The following is a 14911-nucleotide window of genomic DNA, read 5'->3' as shown; positions in this document are numbered from 1 at the left end:
TTTTTAAGGACAAGCAGTGTAAATTTGAGGCTTGCGCCACTTGGACTTGGCGCCCGGGTGCCTCTCATTCCTTTTACTCACTGGAACAACACGACTACAGTCTATTACAAAAAATTTAGCAAGTTCTGTCAAAACATCAAAAAATAAAAATAAAAAACTGAGACAATGTATGTATGTAGATTACTAAAATCGCTTGCATCGAGTGCTACGCAAATACCAAGATAATTATATTTTATACTAAACCATATTTATATCGCGAATATTTCTATTTAGCATTCAGATACTGTATCTGAATGCAAATATAGATAATTTTAACAATAAAAAACTAATGTCACTCAGTATAGTTGAGTGATCGTAGCGATCTATAGGTTCGTACAGATTTTATACTTAAGTAAGACTTTTTAACGATTTTATTGAGTTATTTGTAATGTAAAGTTGGGGTAGGGTGTGTTTTGGTTTAAACCCAAGTCCTTAGTATTTATTTTTTCTAATTTAGGCAACACAACATACACGTATCTAAAGTTTCTGAGAATAATATGAATGTAATAATAGGGCTTTTCATTCACAGTTATTTGTTTCGAGCTTCTGTCATGTGTCACATAATATCAATATATCTACGACATACGTTATTGGTATATACAATAATACAAACCAAAGACGTACGACGCACAAACCATACATACTCTTAGACGTTTCACGACCATGTTAATCTTTCGGATCGAATTAACGCCATCTCTTGATTGGAATGGGAACTAAATTGACAAATTATAGTTACGTGGGAATTTCAAATTATAAATTTTGCGTGATTTTTGATGAAATTTCGCAGGAAATTAAAACAACAGAAAGACAATTCAATGTTTTATTCAATATTTTACTGAAAACTTCAAATATTCCAATTTGTTTTCAAAATGCTAAACACTACTGCCATGTGTCAAATGAAAGCACTGAGACACTGATGTGTAATATTGAGTTGAATGAAAATTTTTTAAAGAATCTTGTAGAATGATTGTTTAGATAAATATTACCTTATAATCTTTTACAAACTTCCAAAAATATATAGGCCCGAAATGTTGATGACACACTTGTCTATTGGAATAAACTGTTTCAGGATCTAATATATTGTTTTTTTAAATGTGGAGAAACACAACACGGGATGATCAATGTAAACTAAAAATTCTACTCATAAAAACGGGGAGGAGGTTAATATAATAGATTAAAATTGTGATTAAATCTAATTAAAAACGTAACACCACTATAATAAAATAATTAAGCCACAAACTGTAAAATAAAAAGTAAATAACAAATTAATTTAATTGTCAACTGTCAGTTGTTAAATATGACAAGAGAATTTACTGACAGCGACATCTCTGGATTGGAATGGTAACTAATTTGCTGTCTTGACCTTGACAATTTACGTGAAACGTCTATGAGTATATATGGTTTGTGGTACGACGTAGATATATTAATATTATTTGACACATGACAGAAGATCGAAACAAATAACAATCGATGAAAAGCCCTATACTAAAAACCATTTAATACATTTTTAAATTATTAGTTACTTGGACTTCATTAAGTTGGAGGGTCCGAGAAGTTAGCCACATTACTTAATTATCAGCTATTATATAATTATATTATAGTTAAAATTCATTATTTATTTCCTCAACAAATTTATATTACGTGTTATTAGCCACTACAATCTGGACCAGAGACCAGTGGCATGTCGGTTAGTAGTCAGTTCCATTTTTATTGTGGTTGTCATAAGTGGTAACATGACCTGCAAAATTTAAGACAAATTTTTATTTAATTGTTATTATAGTAGGTTATAATAAACTGCAAATTTATAATAATTTTAAATTAAACATTCAACTATAATAACAAGGAATGATAGTGTAGGTAAGAGTGAAAATATACTATTTTAACCCCTTTGTTCTGTAGGAAGGAAACATTTAATTTCACTGCTGGTAATTGCACACAAGAAACTAATTTTCTGAACTAAAATTTAATTATATCAATAAAAGTGATATGATGGAAATGGCTAGCAGCGATTTTCCCACTGTGAGTCTTTTACCAAAAAAAGAAACTGGGCTGACATCTTTTCTTTCAAAATATCCAAATTATGATGGCAGAGGAATTGTAATTGCAATATTGGATTCAGGAATTGATCCTGGAGCACCTGGATTAAAGGTAAAACTTAATTGATAATTAATATGAGTTTCGTTTTGTTTGAATTTTTTTATTTTCCAGGTAACATCTGATGGTAAAGTTAAGATTGTAGAAAGGTTCGATTGTAGTGGCTGTGGGGATGTAAATACCACTACAAAAGTTACCCCCATTGATGGTTTCATTACGGGACTCACAGGAAAAAAATTACAGGTATGTTTCCAGTCAAAAAGTGTTTTCAAAGGACATGTATACGTTTTAGTAATATCACCCAATTGAATCTTAGGGGGCTATGTTTAATGTTATCATTTTTAAAGACATTCTATAAGACAATTTATATGGTTAAACAAGGTTGCATGCTGACCTAGATTTTCCAAGTAATTTCATGACAAATACAGAAAACAATAATATGTTAAACAGCGGGGTATTTAAAAACATCTAAGATTTGCACGATCTGTTGCTTTATATTATTAAAATGAACAAATAATTGTACAAATACAAAAAGTTCCTAAAAATTAACTAGGTTAATTTGTGTGAAAATAATTGAGATAATGTGTGAGTATATAAAACTAAGTGTTTGTGGAACGTTTTAGTATATTTATTAGAAAAAAAGATTGATAAAATGAAAAATAGACTTTTCCATATTGAAGTCTGGTATCAGATGTCGATTTTTACCATTTATTACTAACAAGCTAATTTTTCGTGAGTAGCTTCATTTTGACTAGATGCCCAACTTTTGTTCTTACGATAATTGAATCAGTCGCTTCAGAAACCAGATATGTCCAAAAAAACAAAGCTGTGGAAAATGACTATATAACAGTGTTTATACTTGTAGTGACTTTTTAAATAGTTTTTAAAAGCAACAGGTACTTAAGTGTAAATATTTTAATATTGTAATGAAAAATTATATATTCTATTTGGAAAATGTAAAATGTTAGATTTACACAAGTTAATTTCCAACAAAATTTCTACCAATCTATGCACTGTTTCACATTAAAAGAATTTTGATCGTGCGATGGTTAAAATCTACATAGTGGCTCAAGCAATCATATGGAATATTTCTCCCTTCACCGCTTGAAACATTCAGAGAAGGGTGAGCCGCTATGTAAATTTCAACCATTGTACAGTCAAAATTCTTATAATGTGAAACAGCGCTATCTGATAGGTATACTTATATTATTTTCTTACTCTATATTTTGTTGTTGTTAAGACCTAAAAAGAGATGGGAAGACGAAGTCGATGAGGATGCCAGGAACTTCCTGGGAACGCGTTCATGGAAAAGAACAGCGGTAAATCGAAATGATTGGAGAAGCTTATTGAAGGAGGCCAAGGCTTGATTTGGGCTGTAGTGCCATTGGATGATGGATGGATATTTTGTTGTATTTTAATATTTTAATTCCGCAAAAATCAAACTAATTTGATTATTGTTTGTGAAATATTGTTTAAACAATTGCATATGTTTAAAAATAATAAACTTTTATTCTCTAAGTTAAAATATTTGATCAAAGAAAGTTTTTGCTAAAAAAGTATTATTTCAAATGGCAGAGTATGTGTTTTTATTTTGCAATAAACAAATTTATTTATTTATATCAAGATGTACTAAAAATTTTTCAGTACCTACAGTATTTGTGATTTTCGCTTCGAGTTATATCAGTTTAAAAAAAATGATAAAAATCGCTTCACTAGAACCCAAGATAATGTAATTTTTTTATGTTTCCATTTTGAAAGTTAGATTTCATTTTTTTCTCAGCTCAATAATTAGTGTTTTTTACTAATCCGGAATATGTTTATTAATTTTTTCTAAAGTGTTTGTGATTTTCAAACAATACGAAAATTTGTACACAGAAAGAGCTTCAAATTAATGATAAACATTTTAGCGCAAAAAAATTCACTTTTATACTTTTGTTGTAAATGGCACTCAACTTTAAAAGTCTGTATCTTGGAAACTACCGAACAACACCTAAATGTTTTTTAAAGAAGCGTTTTTAAAGACCGTTCCAATGAGCTTTTATAAATTTAATTTGATTGCGTAGTGTAAAAGATATTTTATTTGTTTATAAAAAAACTTATTGTTTATTTAAAAAAATTCCTGACGCCGTGCTAATTAACCGATTTTGCAAATTGCAAATGAAAGGTATAGTGTTCTTCTATACGTAAAAAAATTCAACGTGCTATCTGCTTTATTTTCAGTCCTGCAACATTTTGAAAAAATGCATTTTTTGCGAAAGCTGGATTGCAAAATTTATTGGACCGAGCTTAATGAAATTTACAGTATTGTTTTATTATATCATAAAGTTTTTTTGGGTGAAATCTGAACGTCTTAAGTGTAGCATAAATGGTTGAAAAAAGTAAAAGGCGAATACTTGTTTTTTATGGTTTTTTCGCAATTATTGCTATTTTGCAACAAGGGTGACAATTTTTAAAATTTGTAGCCAATCCTATCTTATAGGAAATTTAATTATGCAACTTTTATGTCAGTGCAACTTTTCTCGGAAATGAATACTTTTAAAGTTATAATCAAAAATCGAATTTTTCCTTCATTTCTTGACATTTTGATTATTTAAACAATGTTCCGGACCTTTTTGAGTGGAGGATAACTCAATTATCATTATATTGGTTAATTCCAAGCAATTTCTGTAAAAAAATAAGAGTCACCTCTCAACATGATGTTGACAACATCCAAATGTACTAATATTTTAACAGATGCGCCCTGGTCTAAAAGCCTAGTTAGCAATAAATTTTTGAGAATAGTCAAATCAACGTATTTTATCCCTGCTAAAACAAATGAAAATTATTGTAAGAACAAAAGGTTGGGTATCTCATCAAAATAAAAAATACTCATGAAAAATTAGCTTGTAAGTAATATACAGGGTGGGGCATTAGTGTGACAAAGTCCAATTACTCGTTTGTCGTAAGTGATACGAAAAAAAGTTATTTAGGTAAAAGTTGGGACACACATAGTACCATAATCTAAAAATATTTTCAAATATACAGGGGCGTCCGTATTGACAGGGTGACACAAACTTATGTTTTTTTTAAATAGAACACATTTTTACACTTTTGGATTCTCCTTAATGTTTACTTTCTTAAAACATAGGGTTTTGTAATATTATACGGGCTACTTTAAAAGATAATTACGTGTTTTTGTTAATTTCGTAGCAATATTTACACCCCGTAAAATTGTAGTGATTAGATATCAAATTTTCTATTTACGTTCAAACGATTTTTAATATAGTCTACTATTGTTAAACATTAACAGTATAGCGAAATGTTTAATTTTAGTATACAGGGTGGGTTGAAACTCGGAATGAGTATTTTCTGAGTTTTCTTAAATAGAACTATTTAAGACGTATTTAAGTACGTATTTTAGTATTGTAATGGAATGATATTTTATGGTAGTTTTTTATTTCTTAAGCATTCCCTATACCTAAGTGCTTTAATTTGTAAGTTATTCGTGATTCTTTAAGCCAAACATTAATTACAACAAAAATTACGTGAAATTTTTTTACGTGGCCGTGAAAATATCCAATCAAAAATAATTTTTTGAAATAAAAATACATAATAATTTAGCCTGATCTTTATTGGATGAGATATCCAAATACAATGGTAGTTAATGTTGTTGGTGCGTAAAATATTAGTCAAACATACAAAATTCTCCCTAGTTGGCTATGACACAAAATTTGCTTAAACATTTGACATTATAATTAACTCACCGGCACGAAAAACGGGCACCCCAAAAAATGGGTCATTTTTGATGTCTCATATTTCCTAAACCTGTTGTCCGATTTAAGTAATTTTTTCAAAATGTTGTAGCCTTATTCTTTAACAATATCTCTGTAGTAATATTGTTGCTAGACAGGTAAATTTTCATTGTATACCGGGTGTACCAATCAAACTGGGTTTTTTTCTCAATTTTCACGACACCCTGTGGAATATTCTAGCCTTTATAAAATATTGAAATTTGAAATACAGCCCCAGGCTTTCTTAACATTATGTCTTTTTATTTATTCGCTTATGTTCGTTAGTAAAAAAGTTAGGGACTTTAACAACTAGCCATGTCCTTTATCGATACAGGGTGTTTCTAAATAAGTGCGACAAACTTTAAGGGGTAATTCTGCATGAAAAAATAATGACCGTTTGCTTGATAAACTTATGTCCGCAAATGCTTCGTTTCCGAGATATGGGATGTTGAATTTTTTCTTACAAACTAACGATTTATTTATTGCTCTAAAACCGGTTGAGATATGCAAATGAAATTTGGTAGGTTTTACGAGGTAGTTATTGCGCATTTTTTGACATACAATTAAAAATTTTATATTCACCCAATATGACAAATTGTTATTGTATAAGCAAGTCCTTAAACCGATATGGACATATGGGATACAGCTATGGGGCTGTACAAAAGAAAGTAACATCCAAATTATACAACGATATCAGAATAAAGTATTAAGGAACATCGTCAAAGCTCCATGGTACTTCAGAAACTGTGATCTTCATCGAGACCTCCAGATGGATACGGTTATCCAGACAGTAAGTAAGTTTGCCGAGAGTCATGAACAAAGGCTCTCCAACCATGTGAATGTCGAGGCCATCAATCTCCTAGACAACGCCAACCAGATAAGAAGACTTAAGAGAACGAAGCCGTTCGAGTTAGTGCAATAAGTTCAAGTGCGTGAAAGTGAAAAAGCAGAGCAAAGTGCGGCTAAAGTGTACACGTTAGCTAGTAGTACTGTAATATATTGGAGCCTAAGGAATATTGTTGAATATGACCTTAGATAAGTTTTTTATAATATTTTGTATATAGAACTAACTTGCTTATTGATCATAGTAATGATCAGATAGCAATAATCAGAAGATTCCTGTTGGAGTTTTATTAAATTAAAAAAAAAACCAATATGACCAGTATGCACGCCAATGGTGAATATAAAATTGTTTGTTATATGTCAAAAAATGCGCAAAAAACCTCTTAAAACCTACCAAATTTCATTTGCATATCTGAACAGGTTTTAGAGCAATAAATAAATCGTTAGTTTGTAAGAAAAAATTCAACATCCCGTATTTCGGAAACGAAGCATTTGCGGACAAAGGTTTATCGAGCAAACGGTCATTATTTTTTCAAGCAGAATTACCCCTTAAAGTTTGTCGCACTTATGTAGAAACACCCTGTATTGATAAAGAACATAACATAAGCAAATAAATAAAAAAACAGAATGTTAAGAAAACCTGGGATTATCGTTTGGTTGTAATTTCAATATTTTACAAAGGCTAGAATATTCCACAGGGTGTTGTGAAAATTGAGAAAAAAACTCAGTTTGATTGGTACACCCGGTATACAATGAAAATTTACATTTCTAGCAACAATATTATTACAGCTATATTGTTAAAGAATAAGGGCATAACATACTAAAAAAAATGCTTAAATCGGACAACAGGTTTAGGAGATACGAGACATCAAAAATGACCCTTTTTGGGGTGCCCGTTTTTCGTGCCGGTGAATGTATTTATATAGTTCCAGTTGATTTGTTACCTTTACTAATATGAGTTTTTCTAATGAGGAACTGACTAAAATGGCTTTGTGCTAGGAGAGTATAACAAAAATGAGCTACTTGCAATAACAATTTATTATCAGCAATTCCCTGAGAGACTACAACCAAGAAGATAAACTTTTGAAAGTATACTGAAACGATCTCAACAGACCGTTGATACTTGGATTTCAAGAACGGTTGTACTAATATGCAGATCCTCAGTGACACTAAGGATTACATTTATTTCCTGTTTTCTTCATTTTCAAAATTTTTGTTCGATCAGATTTATCATAATCTAAGTGTCCAGTATGTTGAAACCGTTCTAGTATATTTTCAAACGTTTCTCTTCTTGGTTGTCGTCTATTAAGGAATTTTTGATAAAAAATTCTTATTGCTAGTAGCACATTTTGGTTATACTGCACTAGCACAAAAACATTATTAATCAGTTCCTCATTAGAAAAGTTCATATTAGTAATGGCAACAAAGCAAGTAGAACTATAAAAATACTGTAATGTTTTAAAGCAAATTTATTGTCATAGCGGACTAGATAGAATATTGTATGTTTTTATTAATATTTTGCGCACCAACACCTACAAATTTATTTGGATATCTCATCCAATATTAATAAATTAAGGATCAGGCTAGATTATGATGTATGTCTTTTCGAAAAATTATTTTTAATTGAATATTTTCACTGCCACGTAATAAAATTTCACGTAATTTTTGTTGCAATTAATGTTTGGCTCAAAGAATCACGAATAACTCACAAATTAAATCACTTAGGTATAGGGAATGCTTAAGAAATAAAAAAGTATCATAAAATATCATTTCACTTCAATACTAAAATAGAGGGTGTTCCATATAAGAAAACTCAGAAAATACTCATTCCGAGTTTCGACCCACCCTGTATACAAAAATTATACATTTCGCTATACTGTTAATGTTTAACAATAGTAGACTATATTGAAAATGATTTGAACGTAAATAGAAAATTTGATATCTAATCACTACCATTTTACGGGGTGTAAATATTGCTACGAAATTAACAAAAACACGTAATTATCTTTTAAAGTAACCCATATAATATTACAAAACCCTATATTTTAAGAAAGGGAACATTGAGGAGAATCCAAAAATGCAAAAATATACAGGGTGTTTCATTTAAAAAAACATAGGTTTTTGTCACCCTGTCAATACGGACGCCCCTGTATATTTGAAAATATTTTTAAATTATGATACTATCTGTGCCCCAACTTTTACCTAAATAACTTTTTTTCGTATCTCTTACGACAAACGAGTAATTGGACTTTGTCACACTAATGCCCCACCCTGTATAGTGAAAATGGGCCCGGGATCCTGGACTTTTACAAATTATAAACAGCTGCTTTTTATTTAATATTTTAGATTCCTGCAACATGGACAAATCCTGATAATACATACAGAATAGGAGTAAAACATGCATTCGATCTTTATCCTGACAGACTAAAAGATCGTGTAAAAGCAGAATATAAGAAAAAGAGTTGGGAATTACACCATAGAGAAGTATTAAGTGAGGTTTCCAGAAACTTGTCTTCATTTGAAGCAAAACATCAAAGTATGAACTATTCAAACATTTTTTCTTGTATAATTTTGAAATATCTCTCCTGAATGTACTGAATTGAATTTAATGACAACCTTAGATCTATATGGTGTGTATAACTTTAAAAAAATGCAATTTTGGGATAAAATTTAACAGATTTAAAGTCACTTTGTTCTTAAGAAATAAACTAATTTAACTGTTCAAAATTAATATTTCAATGTTTGCTTTTTTTACTTGGAATAATCATTCATGTTAGAAATCATAAAACCACCTTCCATGTTTGCACAAATATTCCACTTGTCTAAAATTCAAATAAACAACTTATAGTTTAGGGAAAAAAAGATTTTTGCTCAGGACTTTGAATAATCCAGGTATCTGAAAACTTTTTTAGTTATTGTAGACCTATACAAAGAAAACCCACTTGTTTTTTGCCTAGAGTTCTGAGACGTTTTTTAATTATTAACAATTTAGTGCAAACAACGCGATTTTTTCGATTTTTTTTTCACCCCATTCAAAAGATAAATAGTTGACATAAAATTACAAAATTTGTTGCTTGGCAAACTGCAAAATAAGGCAAAATCGATATATATGTTAATGAATATTATTAAAATTAACCTAGAACTATGGTAGCTCACCCAAAGTTGGGTATTGGGATACTTAACAAACCCTTAAAATTTGAGACCGCTCCATCAATTAGTTTAAAAGGTATTCTATTTGTTTATCCCAAAGACCTTGTTTTGCAATAACATAAGACATAAAATAATGAAGATAGGGCAATTCTGCGGGTGCCAAATGAAAGTAGAAGACTTATACTATCAACATACATTACTCCAAGAAATTAATGCACCACCTTAAAAATGGGTCATTTTTGATGTCTCGAATTTCCTAAACCAGTCGTCTGATTTAAGTGATTTTTGAAGTTATACTTCTTTAGGCGCGAGGGTGAATTTGTACATTCCCTGGCGCATGCGCACACCGACAGTATGGTATTAGTCGCTACATCTTTTAAGTTATGTAGCGCAAATAAGGTGTGCGTGAAAAGAATATATTATTAGTGTTTTTAGTAAATACATTTATCATAATTTTTATGTCTGTGGATTTGTCTTCCTCCTAATAAGTATTATTGAAAATGTTTATTTTCAATTAATGTATCTGTCACCGTGATTGTAATTATGTCCTAGAAATGATCGACTGAATACAAAAGCCGCGGTAGCTGATCGGTAGAGCGTTCACCTAGGGATCGAGAGGTCCCCTGTTCGAATCCGGACGTCATACCCTTTTTTTTTTTTTTAATTTTTGGTATTCTTTTTGTTTTTTTCTAAAATAGGTATATTGATTTCGTTGAAATCATAATATGAAGTTAGATTATATTATAATAGAAGTATAACTTCTTACGTGCGTACAAAGTACACACACATTCTTTTTTTAATATGTTATAGCCTAAATATTTAACAATATCGCTGTAATAATATTATTGTTGCTACACAGGTAAATTGTCACTGTGTACCGGGTGTACCAATCAAACTGTTTTTTTGTCCAAGTTCACCACACCCTGTGGAATATTCTAGCATTTAAATATATAAATATATATAAACTAAAAAGGGGTAGTTCCCTGGGTTGGCTGTATACCTTATAGTTAAACAAACTGGAACATGAAGTAAAAACCACTTCTATGTAAAAGGTATATTTACTAAAAAATTTTAAAAATCCCAATGGATTCAATAAAATGAGTTCATCAGAACGTTTTCAATCCTATCGGTCCATCATCAGTGAATTTGAATACTTGCAAAATAGCCCCAGAACCAAACAATGATTGTGATTATAAATAAATCTACATTATGTTAAAATAAAATTAAAAAGGCTAAACGCCGATTATAAAATTTATTTAAAATCACAATCATTGTTTGGTTCTGGGGCTATTTTGCGAATATTCAAATTCACTGATGATGGACCGATAGGTTTGAAAACGTTCTGATGAACTCATTTTATTGAATCCATTGGGATTTTTAAAAATTTTTAGTAAATATACCTTTTACATAGAAGTGGTTTTTACTTCATGTTCCAGTTTGTATAAATATATATATTATCGGTTTATAACGTTCTCCGTCTTCCGATACCCGTTCGCCATTCCTCTCTGTCCGCACATTGATCTACTTACAGACCTCTTTCATCCATGGCTTTGTTTATTCCTGCCTGCCAACTTTTCCTCGGTCTACCTCTTCTTCTTCTACCTTGCGGTTTCCAGCTTTGTACTTGTTTTGGGATTCTGTCTTAATGCATTCTTTGTACGTGACCAAACCATCTTAGTTGTATTTCGTTGATTTCGCCATTTATTGTATACAGGGTGTTTGGTAAAGAATGGGCCATAGCTTAACCTCAGATTCCTGAGCCTAAAATAGGTCGATTTAAGCTAACTTACCTTAGTACAAAAGTTGATAATAACAGAAATACAGGGTGTCAAAGTTAAACTTTTATTTTATTTATTTTTGTATATTTCCTGACAGGCATGGGACAACAACACGAAATTTGGTAAGTGGTGCTGGTATTGTACAATCTACTAAATTATGTTAAACAAACGTTTCTGGCCACTACCAGAGGCGTACGACGGGGAAACGTGAATGGCTGACCCTTCCCAAATTCTACGCCACTGGCGGAATTGCTATTTTAGTGTAATTTTTTGATTCTCCAATACTTTCTATGTAAAAAACATACTCTTTATTCGTAACGATAAAGCCATTAGTTGTCGAGATATTTGAAGCTAAAAACTAACGCTCGGTTTCATAATCAGTTAATGTGGACTTCAAATTTTAAGTTGGTACCTTTACAATGCAATTAATATGGGTAAATGTCAACGTTAAAGTGAACTTTAGTTAATGTTCACTTTAAGTTGATTATGAAACCGGGCGTAAGGAGCATAATACATTAATCAAAATAAGTGTGCCTTTTCATTTTTAACTTCAAATATCTCGAAAACTAATGACTTTATCGTTACTAATGAAGAGTATATTATTTGCATAGAAAGTATTGGAGAATCTAAAAATTATGCCAAAATAGCAGTTTCATCAGTGGCGTAGAATTTGGGAAGGGTCAACCATTCCCTTTCCCCTGTCGTACGACTCTGGTATTAACCACAAACGATTATTTAACATAATTTAGTACGGTGTACAGTGCCTACAGTTTCTGCCAAGTATCACACGGATATGTCAAATTATTTTAAAGTATTCTTTTTTTAAACGCTTTTATTTAGTTCAATCGTTTGCGTCAAATCTTTAGACGTTCATTTGACTGCCTTTTCGTCAATGTAAATGAATGAAATTTTGCAGACATATGGATTCGCGGGAACAATACACGAATAGTCGATCAAAAAAAATTTTTTTATGTTTATAAATTGTTTAAATAAAACAAAAATATTTTAATGGAAAATGCTTAAATTCTCTTGTTTTTTACAATGTAGAAACTTGAAACTTTTACAGATTGTAGCTAATTACATGAGCTATACATAATTTCACTTTTTACGTTATTTGTTTACGTTATTCTTCATATATAAACAATAAAGTTTCAAATTTATCCAGTTTCTGCCCGATTTCTATCCAGTTTTCAGCGAAAAAAAGTTATGGCACCGCAGAGGGACGAATGCTGCCCTTATTGTCGTGGGCTTCGACTGTCCATAAAACGCAAGGTTCGACTGTTAACTACGCTGCGCTGTCGTGAACTTGGGCCCGAAAGTGTTTGCGTAAGCACAGGCTTAAAAGCCTGCATTGAGACTGCAAAGCTTACGTTTCATTGAACCGAGTGCGATCATTAAGGTACTTATCCATACAAGGGTGAACCCCGCTCGGTGTAGCTGCTCAAATGGATACAGCGTGAGCTCCCTTACATATAAACCGCAAACCGGTTGAAACGAAGAGTGTACGCGCCAAGCGGCGATCACCGACGTATCCACTAAGTGGAGCTACTACACCGAGCGAGGTTTACCCTTGTATGGATACGTACCTTTAGACGGCTTGCGCATCGAAGAACTTCATTGCGAGAAATTAACAGCATCTACACCGTGCAATTGTAAAGTATTATGTCGTAAATAATGATTTTGATTTAAGAAATGTATGAAGAAATTACAGAAAATGTACAATGTATGTATCAAATAAATACAAAAAAGGTATCTGTCATATACCTACATCCTTTTTTTTTTTAAACATGACGGTATATTTTAATGTTTGAAAAGTGTATGACTAAAAAGTAAAAAATAAAACAATATGAAAAACATTTTTTAAGAAACGCTTTTATTTATTTATGAGTGACTAAAAGTTAAAATATAAAAAAATCAACTAAAAAGCAAAAAAGAAAAAAAAATCAAACTCGACGTATTATTCGAAAAAAACGTTCGTTAAAAAAATGAAAAAATTTAACACATTCGTTAAAGAAAAGCGTGGGGCGCGTCTTCATCGAATAAACGGTTTTCATCCCACGCTTTTCTTTAACGAATGTGTTAGATTTTTTTCATTTTTTAAAGAACGTTTTTTTGAATAATCCGTCGAGTTTGATTTTTTTTTTTACTTTTTAGTTGATTTTTTCATATTTTAACTTTTAGTCACTCATAAATAAATAAAAGCGTTTCTTAAATTTTTTTTTCATATTGTTTTATTTTAATTTATTCTTTTTTAAAACTTTAAGAACTATGTGTGCCCGATACTATAAAACTATTTGACATATCCTTATGGTACTTGGCAGAAAGTGTAGATACTGTACACCCTACTAAATTATGTTAAATAATCGTTTGTGGTTAATACCAGAGTCGTACGACAGGGGAAAGTGAATGGTTGACCCTTCTCAAATTCTACTACACTGATAAAACTGCCATTTTAGCATAATTTTTAGATTCCCCAATACTTTCTACGCAAATAATATACTATTCATTCGTAACGATAAAATCATTAGTTTTCGAGATATTTGAAGTTAAAAATGAAAAGGCACACTTATTTTGATTAATTATTATGCTCCTTCGTTTTTAGCTTCAAATATCTCGAAAACTAATGGTTTTATCGTTACGAATGAAGAGTATGTTTTTTTACATAGAAAGTATTGGAGAATAAAAAAATTGCACGAAAATAGCTATTCCGCCATCCGCCATGTTCAATCGCAAGGGTCAACCATCCATGTTCCCCCTTCATACGCCTCTGGTAGTAGCCAGAAACGTTTGTTTAACATAATTTAGTAGATTGTACAATACCAGCACCACTTACCAAATTTCGTGTTGTTGTTCCATGCCTGTCAGGAAATATTCAAAAATAAATAAAAGTTCAACTTTGACACCCTGTATTTAGGTTATTATCAACTTTTGTACTAAGGTAAGTTAGCTTAAATCGATATATTTTAACCTCAGGAATCTAAGGTTAAGCTATGGACCATTCTTTACCAAACACCCTGTATGTGACCTTCATTATTTCTCGTATCCGTTCATTGGTGACATGTTCTCTTCTTGATCTTCCTGCAGCTCTTCTCCAGAAATCCATTTCGGTGACCTTTAACATTCGTTTTGATTTTTCCTTCATAGGCCATACTTCGCAGCTGTATGTTATAATGCTTTTCACTACGGCGTTATAGATCTTTTTCCTGTTTTGGTTGTTTATCTGTTTGTCCCAGAGTA

At 31.2% G+C, this 14911-nt stretch overlaps 1 protein-coding gene across 4 annotated transcripts in view; it reads left to right on the top strand.

Moving 5' to 3' along the window:
- Positions 1–342: 342 nt before the first annotated feature.
- LOC126893198 (tripeptidyl-peptidase 2) overlaps positions 343–14911 on the top strand; it is a 113025-nt gene continuing 98456 nt past the window's right edge. Inside the window, exons 1-4 of one of the 4 annotated variants that reach the window (XM_050663158.1) lie at positions 343–368; positions 1939–2187; positions 2248–2376; positions 9093–9282. In XM_050663158.1, the coding sequence (XP_050519115.1) occupies positions 2026–2187; positions 2248–2376; positions 9093–9282 (481 nt within the window). In that variant the 5' untranslated portion in view covers positions 343–368; positions 1939–2025. The other 3 variants (XM_050663161.1, XM_050663159.1, XM_050663160.1) reach the window with 3 other exon arrangements.

The sequence above is a fragment of the Diabrotica virgifera genome, chromosome 10 (assembly GCF_917563875.1).
Source record: "Diabrotica virgifera virgifera chromosome 10, PGI_DIABVI_V3a".
Classification (NCBI taxonomy): Eukaryota; Metazoa; Arthropoda; class Insecta; order Coleoptera; family Chrysomelidae; genus Diabrotica; species Diabrotica virgifera.
This window is presented reverse-complemented; position numbering and strand designations above follow the sequence as displayed.